Source organism: Erpetoichthys calabaricus, chromosome 5 (assembly GCF_900747795.2).
Source record: "Erpetoichthys calabaricus chromosome 5, fErpCal1.3, whole genome shotgun sequence".
NCBI classification, from domain to species: domain Eukaryota; kingdom Metazoa; phylum Chordata; class Cladistia; order Polypteriformes; family Polypteridae; genus Erpetoichthys; species Erpetoichthys calabaricus.
This window is the reverse complement of record NC_041398.2, coordinates 15,580,366-15,602,042: the sequence shown is the minus strand read 5'-3', so window position 1 is coordinate 15,602,042 and position 21,677 is coordinate 15,580,366. Positions and strand designations below refer to the sequence as shown.

Below are 21,677 nucleotides of genomic sequence, written 5' to 3'. Positions count from 1 at the left end.
TCCCTCTTTCTCTGGCTGTCTGTCTGTCTTGTTTGTTCGCTCTCTCTCTCTCTGAGGTTGAGACAAAACGTCAGGGAGTCCTCCAAGGTTCTCTGCCATGCATGCCAACAATTTGAAGAAATAATAGTTATGAGCGGTCAGATGTATGTGTACTTGGCAGTTTGCGTGTGTGTTTGTTTCTTGCTGGCAAGTCTTTCAACTTCTCTAATGCCATGATTTCTCCTTGGGGACCCTTCAAAGTAAAAATAATAAGAATGACAATTCTAATTTGTTGTCTGGAAGCAGAGCAAAATCTTTTCATATCTTTGATATTTTTACACTACTGCCTGCATTATTCTGTCATTGAATCTAATCACACTCTCTGTGTCCCTTGAGATATCAGAACTGTTGCCGTGTCCATCTGCCCTGCATTTTTCTTAATCGGTTCATACAACTGACGTGTCCTGCCTGGTTGTTTCTCTAGAATTTTCAAATGATCACACCAGTTTATACAAACGTCATTGGTGTTCTACAGATACAACACTCACCGCCTTAGAATGGCACACAGTCATCCTGCGAAGCCCCTTTCCTCACTCCTCTCCATTGGCACCAGTAGTTTCAGTGAAAGCTTCCATCCACAGGTCATAAGATCATAATTTGTGAATTTCCCCTTGGGATTAATAAAGTATCTATCTATCTATCTATCTATCTATCTATCTATCTATCTATCTATCTATCTATCTATCTATCTATCTATCTATCTATCTATCTATCTATCTATCTATCTATCTAAGGGTACTGAACAGCCAATCATAACAACAAATATCATAACCTAAAGAAACACACACATACATGCAAATATACTGTATATACTGATATAATTCTATAAATATAGCATATGCTTCAGTCTCTCTACAATTTCTGGGTGTATTTTGTTAGTACTGTAAGTGGTCTGAGCAGACAAGCAAGTTATATTTTTATTGTGCTACAATATGTATATGAAGACACATCTGAACATGAAGTATTCAGTCAATTGAGTGTGTGTGTGTTTGGCGGGGGGGGAGTGTTGGAGCAGGGGGCTTGAAAAATGTGATCCTTAATTATTAATGGTATTCAATAACAGGAACAAAGCATAAATAAATAACACAAAATATTCATCCTTATTTCATTATTTTATTAAAAAATAATGCAGTTTTCAATCTGAAAAATGAATTGCCCTCCAGAATCGACACCCGTTCCCCCAGCTTCCCCAGTTACACCCACCTCCCAGTCTTCCTTGTCCTTGTCTCACAATTCAGTGGCCCACCCGTCCTCGCAGAACTGCTTCAAATTGGAGAGACTTTGGGGTTCTTCAAGCATGAAACACTCCCCTCAGGTTCTCTCACAACATCTCAATGGGGGTTGTGTCGGACATTCCAACATCGTAACTTTCTTCTCTTCGTGTCTGTTTCTATCATGTGGATACTTAAGCCAGTTGTACTTCAGCATCCTGCCCTTTATAGGGTGACCAGACTTCATCCTGAATGTTCAACCCTCTGACACACACACAGCTGAACTCAAGGGTCCTTCAATGGTTACAACCCCTCCAGATCTTCTTATCCAAGAAACGACACAACCATTTGACAGCTGCAAAGAGGTCCTTAGTGTGGAAGACATTTGAGCTTCTTCCATACTATACCAGAATTTTTGTTGACCCCGAGGTTCCCATTTCGACACATCAGTCTGTAATGTACTTTACCAGATCTTCTGAGCACCATCCAAGCAATCTCAAATAGGTTTTTGTTGAGAAGAATGCAGGGGCACAGATGGAAGATTTAAAAATGGTTGTTATTATAAAGTATGCAATGTGTGGTATTATGAATGCTTATGTGACTATAAGCTGATTTGTGGGAATCTCTTACCACATGGCAAAGAATAATACATTTTTTTTCTCCAGTGTGGACTTTTGTATGTTTTTGGAAAATTCTGCTCTCATAAAATCATTTGCTACATTGAGAGCAGCAATGGGGGCTCTTCTCCATTGTGAATCCCCCATGTGGCTCTGAAGGCTTCTCGTTTGTAAGTATTGTTATTCACGTTCTGGACTGCCGTCTCTTCAGAGTTAGTTTTGTTACAGAAAGGGTTACTTTACCTTATGGTCTAGACAAGAATTAACAAGACCTTAGTTGTAATCATTTAGGGTGTTGCTGTTCTCTTAAGTTTGCCATTTGGGCTTGACCCAGCACCTTCTTCATACCCAGTGTGTTTACTTATTTTTAATTTGTATGTGAGGACATTAATTTGTAGGGCATGTGTTTGGAAATTTCATTTGATAAGTCCTCTTGATCTGGTTATTACTGGTATGATTTTGGTGGTCTTCTTCCACATTTGGGAAAGTTCTGTTTGCACCTTCTGTTGTTTTATCATTTTTATCTTATTTTATCTATTTATTGATGTATTTATTCCTGACCAGTGTGAATTCTCATGTAGCTATTAAGGCTGTTGTTGCTTGAGAAACGCTTGCCACATTTTGAACAGATATGAGGTTTCTCACCAGTATGACTTCTTCAATGGCTTTGAAGGCCAATCTTCTTCTTCTTTTGGCTGCTCCCGTTAGAGGTCTCTACAGCGGATCATCCATTTACATATCTTCCTGTCCTCATCATCTTGCTCTGTTACACCCATCACCTGCATTTCCTCTCTCAATACATCCATAAACCTTCTTTTAGGCCTTCCTCTTCTCCTCTTCCCTGTCAGCTCTATCCTTAGCACCCTTCACTCAATATACCCAGTATTTCTCCTCTGCACATGTCCAAACCAATGCAATCTCACCTCTCTGACTTTGTCTCCCAACTGTCCCACCTGAGCTGACCCTCTAATGTCCTCATTTCTAATCCTGTCCATCCTCATCACACCCAATGCCAATCTTAACATCTTTAACTCTGCCACCTCCAGCTCTGTCTCCTGTGCCACCGTCTCCAACCCTTATAATATAGCTGGTCTCACTACCATCTTGTAGACCTTCCCGTTCAATGGTTATGAAGGCCAATAAAGTATGAAAATTGTTAGTTCACTAGGGACAACAAGAACATTTCCAGTTCAATTCAGTTTATTATTGTTTGAAGGTCTTCATTGGGTGCAGCCCAGAACTTGGTAACAAATTCAGACACAAACTTTACTAATGATATAATGAGTACACAAAAAAAACACAGATTTGTCTAAACAGACAGGAAAATGAGGTACTTCTAAACATAAATGGAACCAAGCTATCTGTCCAATAAGCCATTGTTGAACAATGGAGAAAAGCCACAGAGTTGTTCTGAACACCAGGTTCTGTCCACTATGAATTACGTTTCATGTATTAATGACATGCACCTATTTGTAAGAATCATTTCTCAAAATTCCGAACACCAAAGAGGATTCTTTCAAGGTGAGTTCCTCCCAATGGGTTTTGTGTGCTAACGGTCTCGCTTTAGTCAGGACATTTCAGTGACGCGACCTTAACTGCTATTACTGTAAATTTCCAGCTTTTAGCACCAGATATTTTTCCTAATTATGCCTCCTTATGCAATTGATACAAAGTGATAGTAGCTGGTAGGAAGGTCAAAAATCCTAGAAGTTTCTTTTCATGAGCACTCCTGACTTCAGCATCCCACCAAAGATTAAATTTTTCATTTTTTGTTTATTTTTAGTCAGCTAGCTTAGAACTGATTTTCTTTTCTCTCTATTGTGAATATTTAAGTGGTATTTAAGGTTGTTTTTTTGTGAAAATCTTTTACCACATTCAGAACAACAATATGGCTTCTCTCCTGTATGAGTTTGTGTGTGCTGTCGAAGAGAACTACTGTCAAGGAACTGTTTGCCACATTCAGAACAGCAATATGGCTTCTCTCCTGTGTGAATTCGTCTGTGCTTCTGAAGAGAGCCACTGTAAGAAAAACTCTTGCCACATTCAGAACAGCAATAAGGTTTCTCTCCTGTATGAATCCGTGTATGCCGCAGAAGAGTGTTACGGTCAAAGAATTGTTTGCCACATTCAGAACAAGAACATGGCCTTTCACCGGTATGAACTCGCATATGTCGTTGGAGACTGCTAGGATTAGCGCATCGTCGGCCACATTCTGAACAGCAGAATGGTTTGTCTCCAGTGTGAAACCTTGTGTGGCTCTGAAGAGAGCTCCTGTCAGAGAATCGTTTACCACATTCAGAGCAGCCATACGGTTTTTCTCCAGTGTGGATTCGTGTGTGCCTTTTAAGACTGCTTCGTTCACAGAATACTTTGCCACATTCTGAACAGCAATATGGCCTGTCTCCAGTATGTATTCTAAAATGCATCTGTAGGCTTCTTTCTCGTAAGAATCGTTTATCACATTCACTACAACTATAAGGCTTTTCTGCACTGTGAATTCTCAAATGGCTATGAAAATGACTTAAACATGAGAATCGTTTACCACATTCAGAACAGCAATAAGATTTTTCTTCAGTGTGAATTTTTGAATGATTGTAAAGACTGCTCTTATAAGAAAATCTTTTGTTGCATTTGACACAGCTGTATGGTTTCTCTCCAGTATGAATATGCGCGTGCCGCTGGAGAGCACTACTACAGCGGAATTGCTTGCCACACTCTGGGCAGCAGGGTTTTTTCCCGCCAGTGTGAATTTTTTCATGTCTGTGCAGACTATTTCTGTGTGGAAATAGTTTGCCACATTCAGAACAGACATACGGCTTCTCTCCAGTGTGAATTTGTTTATGTGCCTGAAGAGAACTACTGTAAGAGAATCTTTTTCCACATTCAGAGCAGCAATAGGGTTTCTCTCCCGTATGAATTCGTGTGTGCCGCTGAAGAGTGTTGCGATCAAAGAATTGTTTACCACATTCACCACAAATACATGGCCTTTCTCCACTATGAACTCGCAGGTGTCTTTGGAGACTACTTGGATTAGTACATCGTCGGCCACATTCTAAACAGCAATACATTTTTTCTCCAGTGTGAGACTTTCTGTGGTTTTGCAGGGCACTAATATCCGAGAATTGTCTGTTGCATTCAGAACAGCAATATGGCTTTTCTCCAGTGTGGATTCTTGTGTGGGTTTGAAGGTGGCCAATTTGTGAGAACCGTTTGTGACATTCACTACAACCATAAGGCTTTTCTCCACTGTGAATTCTCAAATGGTTATGAAAATTACTTAAAAATGAGAATCCTTTACCACAATCAGAACAGGTATAGGGCTTCTCTCCAGTGTGAATTCTTGTGTGACGCTGCAGAGTGTTATGGTCAAAAAAACGTTTGCCACATTCTGAACAAGTACACAACCGTTTTCCAGTATGAACTTGCCTGTGTCTTTGGAGACTGCTACGATTAGCACACTGTTTGCCACATGCCGAACAGGCAAATGGCTTTGGAACGGAATGAATTAACTGATTTTCACAGTCAGTTTTGTTTTCAAAAGTTTTTTGGCTAGCGTATAAAGCCTCATGCTCCGTATTGTGGACTTGATTTTGGTCAGGATCAAGGGCTTCCGCCTGTGTCTGTTGGTCAGCAGTCGGACAGCTGTAGTGGGAGGCAGCTGCTGTCACATCCTCTGCTCCTCTTGTTGATTTCTTCAGCTTCTCCTTCTTTTGTTTCTGCTGCAGTCTGCACGGAGGAGCGCGGTCAGCAAATGAAGACACAGAGAAACTACGATTCTCCAGGAAACCTGCAATAATACAGTTTAGTGATTATTATTATTATTTTGGTTAATAAATCATTAAAACAAAAAAACATCTGTCAGACTGGTTGGTGCTGCCTGACACCGAGGTCACGTTCCTGCTCTGTCCACAATGTGTGTGTGTGGCCTTTCATGTTGTCCTCCTGTCTACTCTGTTTCTCCATTTGTAGCTAGAAGGTTATTTGTGCCAATTAAATTTGTGAAATTTATTTCACAAAGCCATGGCTGTGAGAGAGAGAGAGAGAGAGAGACTGCCAGGGAGATGGACAAATGACATCTGTAACTCTAGGGGTTCGGGCACGTCAAGGACACACAAGCAGGTTATTTTAAAACGTTCTGATGTCTGCTTGACCAAATATGGTTAAAATCCCAGGAAGAGGAGGAGGAGGTTAGGAGCACATGCTGATAAAGCACGTTGCCGCACCCATCACATGATGAACCAACACAGGATCAGAGTCTGTGATAAATGATGAGAAGAGCTGAAGGTGTTTATAACCAACCCGTTCTTCTGGTAGTCACTCATATCTGACATGAATTCTATGAATATGTAATTATGTGAGTGATTTTAATGACGAGGATCCAGCACAACATCAGAAGTGTCTCACTATGGAGCCGCCGCTGCTGGATGGGACATCTGATTTGTCAGCATTCTCCCACTTGGCTGTGATGTCCATATGCGTCTCTCCGGCCCAAATACATGTGCATACAGGATTATTCATTATATTCTAGGAACGAATGTTACCTTGTAAAGCAAGTTAAATACATATCTCTCTTTTTGTACTGTAGTTCTCTCCTGTAATTATTTTCTGCCATGGGTACTAAAGGGATGGTAGTCAATTCTCCATCAAGTAAACACATCCCAGGGAAGAAAGAGCACCCTCTGCTGGATGCTCCATCGTCCTCTCATCTCCTGCAGTGGTGTCTGCTGTGTTAGTCACCGTTCGGTGCTTCCGAATGTGGACGTGTGTGCCCAGTGTACCCTGCTGTGGACTGGCATCCATTCTCAAGTTGATATTTACCTTACTTCAGGAACTACCTGTGACCCCAGGTGAAGAAAACAGATGAATGGGATCTGACCATGAGGAGTTGTGGCTGTTTTGTAGAATCAACCAAACTCAAGTTAAAGACCCTCCATGTGCAGTGGGCACTACAGACCAAAATCACTCCAACAGATTTAAATTACACAGTGTGAGTCACTATGGAGTGTACAGCCCCTCTAACCCGGACACACACAGGCAGGACACGGGGTCAACACAACACCTGGTTTATTCACAGTGTTACAGTGCAGAAATCGCTAGCACCAATACACCGATACATGGTCCTTTCTTACCGCCAGTCCTTCCCCCTCCACTCTTCCTCAGGCTTTGTCCTCTTCCTCCCGACTCTGGCCATCGAATGGTGGGGACTGGCACCTTTTTATAGGGTACCCGGAAGGACTCCAGGTGTCCAACATGCTTCTTCCAGCCACACTTTGGGGTGTGGCGGAAGTGTGGCCAAATAAGGCCCTGGAAATGTCCATGTGCCCCCCCTGGCGGTGGCCACGGGTTCCAACAGGGTTGAGCTCCCACTGAAAACCATGGGGGCTGCCCTCTGTCGGCCCGGGGCAGAAACTGTCCTGGAAATACCCAGCCACAACGCCCAGGGGAGAGAGAGTAAGAATTCCAGCAGCCCGCCACAACAGACATATTGACTGTGTGATTTTCTAGTTTCTGTGCACATTGACTCTGTCCACTAACTGGTGCACAAGTGATATATATATATATATATATATATATTCTTTTACAGTCATATGAAAAAGTTTGGGACCCCCCCCCCCCCCCCCCCCCAGCCTGCATAAGAATTTCCTCTCATTTCAACAAACAAAGATAACAGTGGTCTGTCTTCCATTTCCTATGAACATCTGAGTACTGCGGTGTTTTCTGAACAAAGATTTTTAGGTACGCAGTATTTAGTTGTATGAAATGAAATCAAATGTGAAAAACTGGCTGTGCACAAAGGTGGGTCCCCTTGTGGCTAGTTCAGGGACTGGGGCCCTTGTTAAAGTCGAGGGTCCGATGAATTCAACCCAATATCAGCAAATTCTTCAGGATAATGTTCAAGCATCAGTCACAAAGTTGAAGTTACGCAGGGGTTGGATATTCCAAGACAATGACCCAAAACACAGTTGGAAATCTACAAAGGCATTCATGCAGAGGGAGAAGTACAATGTTCTGGAATGGCCGTCACAGTCCCCTGACTTGAAGATCATTGAAAATCTATGGGATGATTTGAAGCAGGCTGTCCATCAAATTGAACTGAACTGGAGAGATTTTGTATGAAGAATGGTCAACAATACCTCCATCCAGAATCAGACACTCATCAGAGGCTATAGGAGGACAGCACCTAGAGGCTGTTAGATTTGAAAAGGAGGCTCAACTAAGTAATGATGTCATATCTCTGTTGGGTGCCCACATTTATGCACCTGTCTAATTTTGTTATGATGCATATTGCATATTTTCTGTTAATCCAATAAATGTAATGTCACTGCTGAAATACTACTGTGTCCATAAGGCATGTCAGATACAGTGCATCCGGAAAGTATTCCCAGCGCATCACTTTTTCCACATTTTCTTATGTTACAGCCTTATTCCAAAATGGATTAAATTCATTTTTTTCCTCAGAATTCTACACACAACACCCCATAATAACAACGTGAAAAAAGTTTACTTGAGGTTTTTGTAAATTTATTAAAAATAAAAAAATTGAGAAATCCCATGTACATAAGTATTCACAGCCTTTGCCATGAAGCTCCAAATTGAGCTCAGGTGCATCCTGTTTCCCCTGATCATCCTTGAGATGTTTCTGCAGCTTCATTGGAGTCCACCTGTGTTAAATTCAGTTGACTGGACATGATTTGGAAAGGCACACACCTGTCTATAGAAGGTCCCACAGTTGACAGTTCATGTCACAGCACAAACCAAGCATGAAGTCAAAGGAATTGTCTGTAGACCTCCGAGACAGGATTGTCTTCAGACACAAATCTGGGGAAGGTTACAGAAACATTTCTGTTGCTTTGAAGGTCCCAATGAGCACAGTGGCCTCCATCATCCGTAAGTGGAAGAAGTTCAAAACCACCAGGACTCCTCCTAGAGTTGGCCAGCTATCTAAACTGAGCGAACGGGGGAGAAGGGCCTTAGTCAGGGAGGTGACCAACAACCCAATGGTCACTCTGTCAGAACTCCAGAGGTTCCTCTGTGGAGAGAGGAGAACCTTCCAGAAGGACAACTATCTCTGCAGCAATCCACCAATCAGGCCTGTATGGTAGAGTGGCCAGACGGAAGCCACTCCTTAGTAAAAGGCACATGGCAGCCCGCCTGGAGTTTGCCAAAAGGCACCTGAAGGACTCTCAGACCATGAGAAAGAAAATTCTCTGGTCTGATGAGACAAAGATTGAACTCTTTGGTGTGAATGCCAGGCATCACGTTTGGAGGAAACCTGGCACCATCCCTACAGTGAAGCGTGGTGGTGCAGCATCATGCTGTGGGGATGTTTTTCAGCGGCAGGGACTGGGAGACTAGTCAGGATAAAGGGAAAGATGACTGCAGCAATGTACAGAGACATCCTGGATAAAAACCTGCTCCAGAGCGCTCTTGACCTCAGACTGGGGCGACGGTTCATCTTTCAGCAGGACAACGACCCTAAGCACACAGCCAAGATATCAAAGGAGTGGCTTCAGGACAACTCTGTGAATGTCCTTGAGTGGCCCAGCCAGAGCCCAGACTTGAATCCGATTGAACATCTGTGGAGAGATCTTAAAATGGCTGTGCACCGACGCTTCCCATCCAACCTGATGGAGCTTGAGAGGTGCTGCAAAGAGGAATGGGCCAAACTGGCCAAGGATAGGTGTGCCAAGCTTGTGGCATCATATTCAACAAGACTTGAGGCTGGAATTGCTGCCAAAGGGGCATCGACAAAGTATTGAGCAAAGGCTGTGAATACTTATGGACATGGGATTTCTCAGTTTTTTTATTTTTAATAAATTTGCAAAAACCTCAAGTAAACTTTTTTCATGTTGTCATTATGGGGTGTTGTGTGTAGAATTCTGAGGGAAAAAATGAATTTAATCCATTTTGGAATAAGGCTGTAACATAACAAAATGTGGAAAAAGTGATGTGCTGTGAATACTTTCCGGATGCACTGTAGATAGATAACAAAGGCAGCATAAAGTATTAAAACAGAAGTATAAAGTGTAATGCGCAGGTAGGTGTGTGATGGACAAGTCAAACACAGTTATGTGAGGGAGATAGAATGAGGTGCTTCTGTGCTGACAGGGAGCTACTTGTCCCGCTTTAGTGCTGAAAGGAAGCTGCAAATGGCAGGCCAGTACGCCATACCGAAAAGTAATTTTTTATTGTAAGGACTGTCTGCAAGTCAAACGCATGTTTATCTGACCCTCGTCCCTCATCCTTTCGTAAGGCTTGTTTTGACTTGTGTCCGGCTAGCAACTAGAAGCAAGCAATGATGACAGAAACATTTACGAGGTTAACCCTTAAAATCGCTGGAACCGGCTATAGTCGGTTCCCAATGGAAATTTCTAGCCACGCCATAGCCGAGCATATTCAGCGACATACATTCGTTGAACACCGCAACTGGCTATAGCCGGTTCCAAATGCAATTTGCCAACACGCCGGAGCTGATCAGTCCATGCCATACATTCGTTGAGCAGCCAGCTCATGACCACAGGCGCCCCCTAGTGGAACAGGGAGTGAGCTGCTGCACTAGACTGGCCTGCGAGCATCAGTGTTGGCCTCTGTGTGCAACGCAGTTGATTTACTGAGTTTCATCAATGGCATCAGTCACACCTCATACATATCATAATTGATTGTTCCAGTAGTTTTTTTTATAGTTTTTACAATTCATTAGCAGAGTATAAAACGATCCGTGTTGCAGTAATTGTGATGCTCTTTGCAGGAAAAACAAATATGTGCTCCATTAAAATTTCACTTTTTTCTTGGTGTATTGCAACGTTTCCTGAAAAGTGCAGCAAAAAAGCATTTGGTGTCTGGGGTGCATTAACCTACCCCCAAGTATGTGGCAGTTTAAGGGTTAAGTAATCTAACTTTGTAGCCTCTGCTAGTTTATTAAAGCACCTCAACTTGCAGAACAGGGTGTGCGTCTTGTGACAGTGTGCCGTAACGGGAGCGCTCCCTCATAAAATGCTTTCCGATTCAAACTTGTTCCTGTCCGTTTCTTCTTAGAGGTTTGGGGTCACCCTAGGAGTGATGCCCATGATGACCTCAAGGAGCAGTGGGACTATGCCCAATTACCAGGAGAAGGACGATATTCAGGATTGTGGGAAGCGGATGTCACACACACCATACACATTTTGGAAAGGCTTATAGAGAGAAGGCTTAAGTAAGAGACCACCATAGGAGAGAAGCAATTTGGTTTTATGCCAGGGAGAAGAACAACTGATAGAGAACCAGTGAGAAAAATAGAAAGCTCTGCCTATGGTGTTTATGATGCTTATGATAGAGTGCCATGTCAAGAGGTCTGGAGGTGCCAGAGAGAGAAAACAGGACCAGAGAGGTGCGTGAGGATTGTCCGGAATATGCATGCAGGAAGGAGGACTCGGGTTAAAAGAAGTGTTTAGGGCATCAGACAGAAATCCCAGTTACAGGAGGAATGAAACAGGGGTCTTCTTTAAGTCCGGACCCCTTTAATCTGGGTATGGATGTGTTGACTCCTGGGATAAAAGACCAATTACCCCAGTGCCAGCTTTTTGCTGATGACATTGTGTTGTGTCGCACCAGAAAAGAGGAAGTTGGAAGAATAGAGAAGGATTTTGGAATATGGAGGATTGATGATAAAGAGGACAAAGACCAGAATATCTGAGGTATAATAATGACCAGTATTTAGAAATTAGCCTGCAGGGAGAGCTATTGAAAAGAGTGGAGTGGTTTAAAGATCTTAAATCAGTGGTAGCCCAACATGGAAAATTAGGTTCCACAATCCACGACATGGCGAAACAGCTCAGGATCCCAGTTGGCAGCCCCCCAAGCAGACACACAGTCAAGTCTCACCCACTAGAAATGACTATCTGCTGCAGTCAGGTGTTACATGGGCATCCCCTTGGCCTGGTCCAGCCACTGGAGCCCTCAACAATGAGGATCTTATGAGCTGGATCACCCTCGTGCCATAACCTGCATTGTGAGGGAGCGTCAGTTATGTGCCTCATTCAGGACTCCATGAGCAACACAAAGTCAAACCAACGGTACCCAAGGATTCTCCAAAGAGACACACATGAAGGAGTCCAGTCTTCATCTCAGGTCACTGGATAGCGTCCATGTCTCACAAACAGGACTCTAAAGACTTGGACCTTTGTCCTTTTGCTGAGATATCGGGAGCACCACACACCCCTTTCCATCAAACTCATGATCCCCCCCATGCTCTCCCAATCCGTCTGGTGACTCTTCCTATGGAGTCAGTAGAGTCACATGAATGGTAAGTAAACCTCTCAACGAAGTGGATACTCTCACTGCAGACAGACACACTGCTGATGGCCATGCCCAAGAGGTCATTAAAGTCCAGGCTCTTTGCTTTTTAACAGGACACTCGCAAGCCCAGACACTCCAAGTCCTCGCTCAATCTCTTGAGATAACCCACAGAAAGCAGTGTGGGTGGAAAAATTGGATGAAGGTATCATGAGGATTGAGTGATCCAAAAATTCAGGTGTTAAAAGGTAAGCGTTTTTAAGACCAGCATTGATGTGTGGAGCTGAGATACGGGCAGTAAAGAGAGCAGAGCAGGAGAAGAAGTTGGATGTGGCAGAAATGAGAAGGTTGAGATGGATGTGTGGAGTTACAAGAAGGGCACAGAATAAGAAAGGAGACCATTAGAGGTACAACAAAAGTAGGAGACACATCTAAGAAAGAACAGGAAGGGAGTTTGAAGTGGTGTGGACATGTGGTGAGGAGAGACAATATGTGGGCAAAAGAGTGCAGGGAATGGAAGAGAAAAATGAGGGAGGTTGAAGCAGAGCTGGATGGATCAAGTAAAAGATCTGAAGGATAAGGGCTTGACTGGGGAGAAGAAGATGCAGCACCGAGCTGTGTGGAGAAGGCCGATCAGGCACATCAACCTCACACAGAGGAGAGTCAACAGAAGACAAAGACTCTATTGGAGGTTTAATCACATGACTTACTCACATGACTGCTGCTCTGTTTCTTTCCTGTCTCCTTCATTGATTTTCTCTTCAAACTCCAATAACTCGGATTTCACTCCTGTTGAATTCTGATGAGTAGCCAGGTTCCCCATATGAGTGACCCAGGGCTGCAAACCGGGAGGAGGGGACTCCTCACAAACATCTGTCTTGAAGAGATTCCCCGTTTCATCCTTCTGCAGTTCAAGATTCACAGAGGAACATTCTCGATCCGTAATTTGAACATTGTTAGCCTCCCCCTTGCACTCCTCTTTGAAAGCTGAAATTTGTCCTTCACAGTCCTCCACCTTCACACACACATCCTCTGGTGCACTCCACTCACAGTCCTCTTGTTTAATGCCATCCTCTTTGCTCGAGGCCATGCTCCGTGTACAACTCTTCCCTTCTCATATGGATAGCCCGACATGGAGACCATTAGACTGCATCACTGCGTAGTCATGGGAACTGGGAAGGGGGCTCGTTTGTTTGTTTTTGTTTTTTTTTAAACTGTCAAAATAAAGTGAACAGAATTATTTCATAAGAATCATTAAATAAATGATGCTTCAGGATTTAACAAAAACCACTTTACCAGCTAAGTTTCTATATCAGATTTCAAACACTGTGAACCTTCCATGTCCACCTTGGAGGACCACTGCAGATTTGGAATCTAAACCTGCATGATATGAAGACAAAAGTCCAACTGACTGAGGCAAAACCTGAGGGGAAAATGACAAGTTTAAAAAACTTAGACGGATTCATTCTGAATCGTTTCATACTGGCAACACAGGTCTACTCAAGTGTAGTCAAAGTATAACAGATGGATCCAAAATTCTGAATTTGACCTAAACTAGGACCACCATTTCTAATAGACTCATGATGTCATCGTCATTTTCCAACCCGCTATATCCTAACACAGGGTCACGGGGGTCTGCTGGAGCCAATCCCAGACAGCACAGGGTGCAAGGCAGGAACAAATCCCACACACCCACTAGGGACAATTTAGGATCGCCAATGCACCTAACCTGCATGTCTTTGGACTGTGGGAGGAAACCCACGCAGACATGGGGAGAACATGCAAACTCCACGCAGGAGGACCCGGGAAGCGAACCACAGGTCTCCGGACTGCGAGGCAGCAGCGCTACCACTGCACCAGTGTGCCGCCTGACTCAGACTGTGATATAGATAGATAGATAGATAGATAGATAGATAGATAGATAGATAGATAGATAGATAGATAGATAGATAGATAGATAGATAGATAGATAGATAGATAGATAGATAGATAGAGAAATAGTTTAGTGTAGTTGGCAGGATTAGAGAGAGTGCGAGAGACAAACAGACAATTTAGTGTAGTTGGCAGGATTAGAGAGAGAGCGAGAGACAAACAGACAATTTAGTGTAGTTGGCAGGATTAGAGAGAGAGAGAGAGACAGACAGACAGAGAGACAGACAGAGACAGATACAAACAGACAATTTAGTGTAGTTGGCAGGATTAGAGAGAGAGACAGACAGACAGACAGACAGACAGACAGACAGACAGACAGACAGACAGACAGACAGAGACAGACAGACAGACAATTTAGTGTAGTTGGCAGGATGAGAGAGAGAGAGACAGACAGACAATTTAGTGTAGTTGGCAGGATGAGAGAGAGAGACAGACAGACAGACAATTTAGTGTAGTTGGCAGGATGAGAGAGAGAGACAGACAGACAGACAATTTAGTGTAGTTGGCAGGATGAGAGAGAGAGACAGACAGACAGACAATTTAGTGTAGTTGGCAGGATGAGACAGAGAGAGACAGACAGACAGACAATTTAGTGTAGTTGGCAGGATTAGAGAGAGAGAGAGACAGACAGAGACAGATACAGACAGACAATTTAGTGTAGTTGGCAGGATGAGAGAGCGAGAGACAGACAATTTAGTGTAGTTGGCAGGATGAGAGAGAGAGAGAGAGAGACAGAAAGACAGACAGACAGATACAGACAGACAATTTAGTGTAGTTGGCAAGATGAGACAGAGAGAGACAGACAGACAATTTAGTGTAGTTGGCAGGATGAGAGAGAGAGACAGACAGACAGACAATTTAGTGTAGTTGGCAGGATGAGACAGAGAGAGACAGACAGACAGACAATTTAGTGTAGTTGGCAGGATTAGAGAGAGAGAGAGACAGACAGAGACAGATACAGACAGACAATTTAGTGTAGTTGGCAGGATGAGAGAGCGAGAGACAGACAATTTAGTGTAGTTGGCAGGATGAGAGAGAGAGAGAGAGAGACAGAAAGACAGACAGACAGATACAGACAGACAATTTAGTGTAGTTGGCAAGATGAGACAGAGAGAGACAGACAGACAATTTAGTGTAGTTGGCAGGATGAGAGAGAGAGACAGACAGACAGACAATTTAGTGTAGTTGGCAGGATGAGAGCGAGAGAGAGACAGACAGACAATTTAGTGTAGTTGGCAGGATGAGAGCGAGAGAGAGACAGACAGACAATTTAGTGTAGTTGGCAGGATGAGAGAGAGAGACAGACAGACAGACAATTTAGTGTAGTTGGCAGGATGAGAGAGAGAGAGAGAGAAAGACAGACAGACAGTTTAGTGTAGTTGGCAGGATTAGAGACAGACAGACAGACAGACAGATACAGACAGACAGACAATTTAGTGTAGTTGGCAGGATGAGAGAGAGATCAATTTTTCTCTTATATGATTTCTTACTGACGTATCACTATAGGAGTGATATCGTCTCTTTATAATATATCTACAGTAGAACCTCGGTTTGCTAGCATAATTCATGCCGGAAATTTGCTTGTAATCCAAATCACTCGTATATCAAAGCGAATTTCTCCATAAGAAATAATGGAAACTCATAATTCTTTTCACAACCCACAAATATTTATATAAAAATGACTAATAGAAAATCTTCACTCTAACTAACGGAATCCCTGCTATCTGTTGGCTCACTGGGATTGTCTTCTTTTTTTGTGACTTTAACAAGGAGCCTCTCCAATGACAGCTGCTTTTACCTGAAGAGTCGCTACACTTGGACACCAAATTTAAAAAATGCTTTACACTCTAAGTTTTCAAAACTCTTTTGGAATTCCACCCAACGGGACGACACGCGGAAGAGCGTCCTGAAGCAAGCAACCACAGGCTCCCAGCGCTGTAGCAGTAAAAGAGAATCCGAAAAGACATGCTATAAGTGCCTGCTGTCGTTGGGTAATACAAGGAACCAGGGACATCATAAATGCAAGAGCACAGTATTACTTAGCCACTAAGCTGGCCATGACCCCATCTGACTACTGTGTCTGTGTATAGAGATCCCGTGCTGTTCATGTCTCAAGCAGAATAAAGCTAAAGTACTGAGACTCAGCCTCGTGTTTTGGGGTGCGTGACAGGGACTCGCACGTTACAACACAACACACAGTCACCATGCTATAGTAAACCATATACAGTAAACCCTCGTTTAATCTGTTCCAGACTCTACCGCGATAAATGAATTTCCACAAAGTAGGATTCTTTATTTATAAATCAAATATTTTTGCAGTTAGAGCATAGAAATCCTGTTTACGGCCTTCTAAATACATTTTTTTTAACATTATTAGAGCCCTCCAGGCATGAAATAACACCCCTTTAGTCAAAAGTTTAAACTGTGCTCCATGACAAGACAGACGCGACAGTTCCATCTCACAATTAAAAGAATGCAAACATATCTTCCTCTTCAAAGGAGTGTGCGTCAGGAGCAGAGAATGTCAGAGAGAGAGAGAAAAGCAAACAATTAAAAATCAATATGTGCTGTTTGGGCTTTTAAGTATGCGATGCACCGCTGGACAAAGCAGCTGCAAGGAAGGAAGCAATGTGAAGGTAGTCTTTCAGCATTTTTTAAGAGGAGCATCTGTATCCTCCAGTGTGCGAACAGCCCCTCTGCTCACACCCCCTCCGTCAGGAGCAGAGAATGTCAGAGCAAGATAGAGAGACACAGAAAAACAAACAATCAAAAATCAATACATGCCCTTCGAGCTTTCAAGTATGCGAAGCACCACGTGGGAAGCATATCGTATATCATTGAGGAGTTTTATTTAATACGTAATACGCGCTCTGGTTGAGTAGCTGCTCAGCCATCTGCCAATTGCATCCCTTGTATGAAATCAACTGGGCAAAACAACTGAGGAAGCATGTACCAGAAATTAAAAGATCCATTGTCTGCAGAAATCTGCAAACCAGCAAAAAATCTGTGATATATATTTAGATATGCTAACATTTAAAATCCGTGAGAGTCGAAGCACGATACAGCGAGGGATCACTGTACACTCTCGTACTGCTGTTGACTATATGAGTGAGGCACGCCGACTGAGAACGAGCATGGCAGACGATTACACACAATCCCCACGTGACGCTTGGTGGACAAAGCGTATACGTACTACTCGTATTGCAAGACCTCGCTCCTTTCGCAAGATACAATTTCTTCAAAATTTTAACCCGTCTTGCAAGCCAAGTTACTCGCATTCCACGGTTTCACTCTATTTAGCTTCAGGTTACTTAAGACGCCAAAATTGCAAAACGAAGGTATTTCCAAGGAGCTAGCGCCCCCTAGAGGAAAACAGTTTGCAAGTCACATCCGCTGTTTTTCCTGACAGATTTAACTCTTTTGAGGGTGGTGATCAACTGTAAACGGTGACAGAAATCCACCGTTGCGTTTTTGTCGGACTCTCTTTGCTAGAAGAAAAGTTAGCATTGGTTGGTCTGACCGAGATTCCCTGCGCTCGCCTGAGCAGTGAAGAGCAAACAGCAGCAAAAATGCAATCGTCATCTGGCAAGAGATCAAAACGAAAATGCCTCAGTGGACGACGTTTTGCATATTATCACTGGACTTGTGATCTGGAGATCGAGATCAAAAATGAAAGGGAGGTATCTGCATCAGCTGGTCGTGGTGACGAACACATTCCTGTAGCCGACGCACCTATGGCAGCACTCGCCTGGGAAGACCGTCACATACAGTATAATGACAAACCAGACTGCATTGCACTGCCACGCAAAGACAACCTGGCAGCCAGCCTGCCATCATGCTGCCCATGAGTGGCAAACTGGTGGCCATAGCACACAGCTACAGACATTTTATGTGGATTTACATGTGAAACTATTACTTTGTGTGCTTTTCAGAAAACTACATTTTTGGGGAAAAAACATTCAGACAGACAAAAACAGACAGACAGACAGACAATTTAGTGTAGTTGGCAGGATGAGAGCGAGAGAGAGAGAGAGACACAGACAGACAGTTTAGTGTAGTTGGCAGGATTAGAGACAGACAGACAGATACAGACAGACAGAGACAATTTAGTGTAGTTGGCAGGATGAGAGCAAGAGAGAGAGAGAGAGACAGACAGACTAACTCAAAGAGTAAAAAAAAAAACAAAAATGAAGCCTTCAAAGAAAAGAAGAGCAGACCTCGGAGATGTTCTGGGGCTGGTTTGCCTCGAGTCTGTGCAGGAAACGATGCAATCTCAAGACTATCGAGACATTCTGGAGTCAAATGTACTGCTCAGTCGCAGGTCATGGACCCATAACAACAACAGGATAATCAGCCAAAACACAGATTGAGAGAACAAAACATCGGACTATTCTGAAGTGGCCTTCTAGGAGCTCCGATTTAACTCTGAGGGCTAAAAGAAAATATCGGAATTTAGTTGTATCTGGTGCCCCTTACCAAGATTACATAGAGAGGTTGTGATTTATAGCAGATTGCATTCCCTTCACTGCTGGCTAGAAACCTGGTGTGCAAATAAAAGCATATTATTTGTGAACAATTGGGATGATTTTTGGGAAAGGCCTGGATTTTTCAGGAGAGACGGTCTTCATCCTAACTGGAGGAGATCTTATGTATTATCCCAAAATATGGCAGCAAAACTGCCTGGTTGACTGATTAGAGCACCATCCAGGCCGCAGTCATGTGATCTGTTGTTTATCCCACCTGTTACTTTCCTGAAGCTGTTACCCATAATCCTTGTCATGGGGCATCCAGTAAATTTAGTCTTGATACAAACCTTAAATTAATTGATAACCAAAAATAAGATGTATAATTAGACCAAGGGATACAACCAGACCCTCCACCAGGGGCATCTGTAATAGAAATTTACTTCAAATTAAAATGGCTGAGGTCTCCAGGACTCTAAACAAATCCAAATCATATTATGGGATGTCATTTACTTTTAAATTCTGCTCTGTACTTGTAAATTTTTATTTTTATACTGCATTGGGCTGGAGAATGTGAATTTCCCCATGTGATTAATAAAGTATCTATCTATCATTGAGGATTTGTTCTGTTCTGTGTATTAAATTGTATTGTTCCCCCTTCTTTTTGACACCCACTGCGCCTAGAAAGGGGTCTCTCTTTGAACTGCCTTTCCCAAGGTGTCTTCCATTCCCCAAAGGGTTTTCTTTGTCTTCTTAGAGAGTCGAGGCTGGGGGGCTGTCAATAGGCAGGGCCTGTTAAAGCCCATTGCGGCACTTCTTCTTGTGATTTTGGGCAACACAAAAATAAATTGTATTGTATTGTAAAGGCACCCAAGTCATGTATTTGAATGGCTAAGGTTAACCGAGCACAGGAAACGTTGATCCAGCACAAGGTCAGATTTTGAATTTGTACACAGGCCCAGCAGTAACAATGCCTGATCTCTCACGTACATACTCTGAAATCAGTACAAGAAAACATGGTAAAAATGATCTGCTTTATTAAAAAATTAAGTAACGCCGAGGAAGTGCAGTGCTACGTATTAGGGCCAAGGTGAAGAAAAAATTTTAAAAAACTATGCCAAGAATAAAGTCAACATTTCCAGTTTATTCTCGTAGTTTATTTTGTCAGTTGACTGTCGTAAACCAAACTTCATCTTACAATGAATGTTTAATTTAATCAATTTTCTCACACCCCGTCATAAGTTATGTAGCCCATTAAATGCTTTGTGTTGTGTCCCCCGGCCCACATGTTAATCGCTACGCTCTTCTTAAACTGATGTCCTCCTGCACTGATCACCACACTTCATGATATTCCTGCTCTCTGAACATTTAGAATGCTAAGATAAATACTTGATATAATTTTCATGACGAAATGCATTAAAGCAGGTATCAAACATACACGCTGGTGTGTGCTGCTCCCTCGCAGTAAGGGGTCCCCAGGTGTACATTCAGTGTAGAGAACTTTATGACAGGTGTGACGAGGCTCCGTAAAGCTGGATGTATGACTGGGTGTCGCAGAGGTTTAACTGAAAAATCGTGTAAATGTTGGGTTTGTGATCTGGTGATCGGAGACACGAACACAGAACTCAATGGATGTTCTTCTGAGTGGGTTTTCTTTATTGCATGTGTGCTGTCCTCTATCTGATGTAACAAACCCCTCAGTTCTTATCCTATCCTTTTTCTTTCTCCATATAACCAATCACCACACGATAAACATCTTTGTTGAAGTTAAAACTAGCTATAAACTCGGGTCACAGAGTGTTCGGAACTTTTTAAAAAATCTCCGCTATACATGTTTAATTATGCCATCCATTCAGGGTTGCGCCTATCCAAGTAAGCATCGTGCGCGAGGCAGGAGGAAATCCTGAACGGGGCGCCAGCTCATCGCAGAGTGAATACGAGCAACACAAACACTAGTAGGGTCAATAGAGCAGAACAAAACCCGCACAGCCTCCATGACTCTGAAAAGAAACTGAAGCACGCTGAGTAAACCCACCAGAAAAACATACAAACTCAAGGCAGGGAACACCCGGGACCCCCTTACTGAGAGGTAGCAGTGCAACCTCCACGCCACCGTGCATGTTTAATACAAGCGTTAATGCATTTCATCATGAAAATGATATCAGGTATTTGTCTTAGCATTCTAAATGTTCAGAAAGCAGGAATGTCAAAGTGAATGGATTCTGTGAGCTGGGGACCTGGGTTCGCTTCCTGAGTCCTCTCTGCGTGGAGTTTGCATGTTCTCTCCGTGTCTGCGTGGGTTTCCTCCCACAGTCCAAAGGCATGCAGGTTAGGTGCATTGGTGATCCTAAATTGTCCGTAGTGTGTGCTTGGTGTGTGGGTATGTGTATTTGTGTGCGTCCTGCGGTGGGTTGGCACCCTGCCCGGGGTTTGTTTCCTGCCTTGCACCCTGTGTTGGCTGGGATTGGCTCCAGCAGACCCCCCGTGACCCTGTGTTCGGATTCAGCGGGTTGGAAAATGGATGGATGGATGGATTCTGTGTGGCGAGCGCTGCCTGCGCTTCCAGTCAGTGCAAGTGGAAATCCGTTTAATAAGCGCGTAGCGATTAACATAAGAACACTTAACACAAAGCATTTAATGTATTACATTAACTTATGACGAGGTTTGAGAAAATCTAGCAAATTAAATATTCATTTTAAAATGAAGTTTGGTTTACGATGTTCTACTTGAATGACAAACTACGAGAATTAAGTCAACATGCCGACTTTATTCTCGACATTTAGTTTTTTTTTTTCTTCTTCATTGTGTCCGTATTCTTTTTTCTTCACCGTGGCCCTAATACGCTTCCGTACATTGAAGTTGCACTGAATGACCCTTTTAAAACGTTGTTCGAGAATGTTGTACGCCGAAGAAAAATGTCTTGGCGGAGAGGTACACCTTTAGAAATCGGAAACGGCTCAAGCAAGGAATCTGTTGTTGAGTCCACAGCGGATTTGAAAGGAGGCGCTGCAAACAGATTTGGACATACGCCGGGAGAGCAGCTGGATGATCAATGTATCTGAGGCGTGCGAAACTATAAGACATCTGCGAGGATGGCACATGATCGAGGCCACGAATAACCTCGAAAGCACACTGACCAGTTC

General features: G+C 43.1%; 1 protein-coding gene across 1 annotated transcript; it reads right to left on the bottom strand.

The window, feature by feature from the left end:
• Window positions 1–2,098: 2,098 nt before the first annotated feature.
• Window positions 2,099–13,229, bottom strand: LOC114641631 (oocyte zinc finger protein XlCOF6-like). The gene is made up of 2 exons (XM_051927752.1): window positions 12,854–13,229; window positions 2,099–5,654 (listed from the first exon to the last, which is right to left on the bottom strand). Exons 1-2 carry the CDS (start codon window positions 13,227–13,229, stop codon window positions 3,655–3,657), a joined length of 2,376 nt encoding a protein of 791 aa, XP_051783712.1. The 3' UTR covers window positions 2,099–3,654.
• Between the last annotated feature and the right edge of the window lie 8,448 nt (window positions 13,230–21,677).

Bases quoted from the DNA above. Each gene is read 5' to 3' on its own strand.
- LOC114641631 (XM_051927752.1), bottom strand. From the start codon at position 13,229: ATGGCCTCGAGCAAAGAGGATGGCATTAAACAAGAGGACTGTGAGTGG. The intron at 5,655-12,853 runs GTGAGTAAGTCA...GTATTATTGCAG, and splicing joins AGAAACAGAGCAGCAGTCAT to GTTTCCTGGAGAATCGTAGT.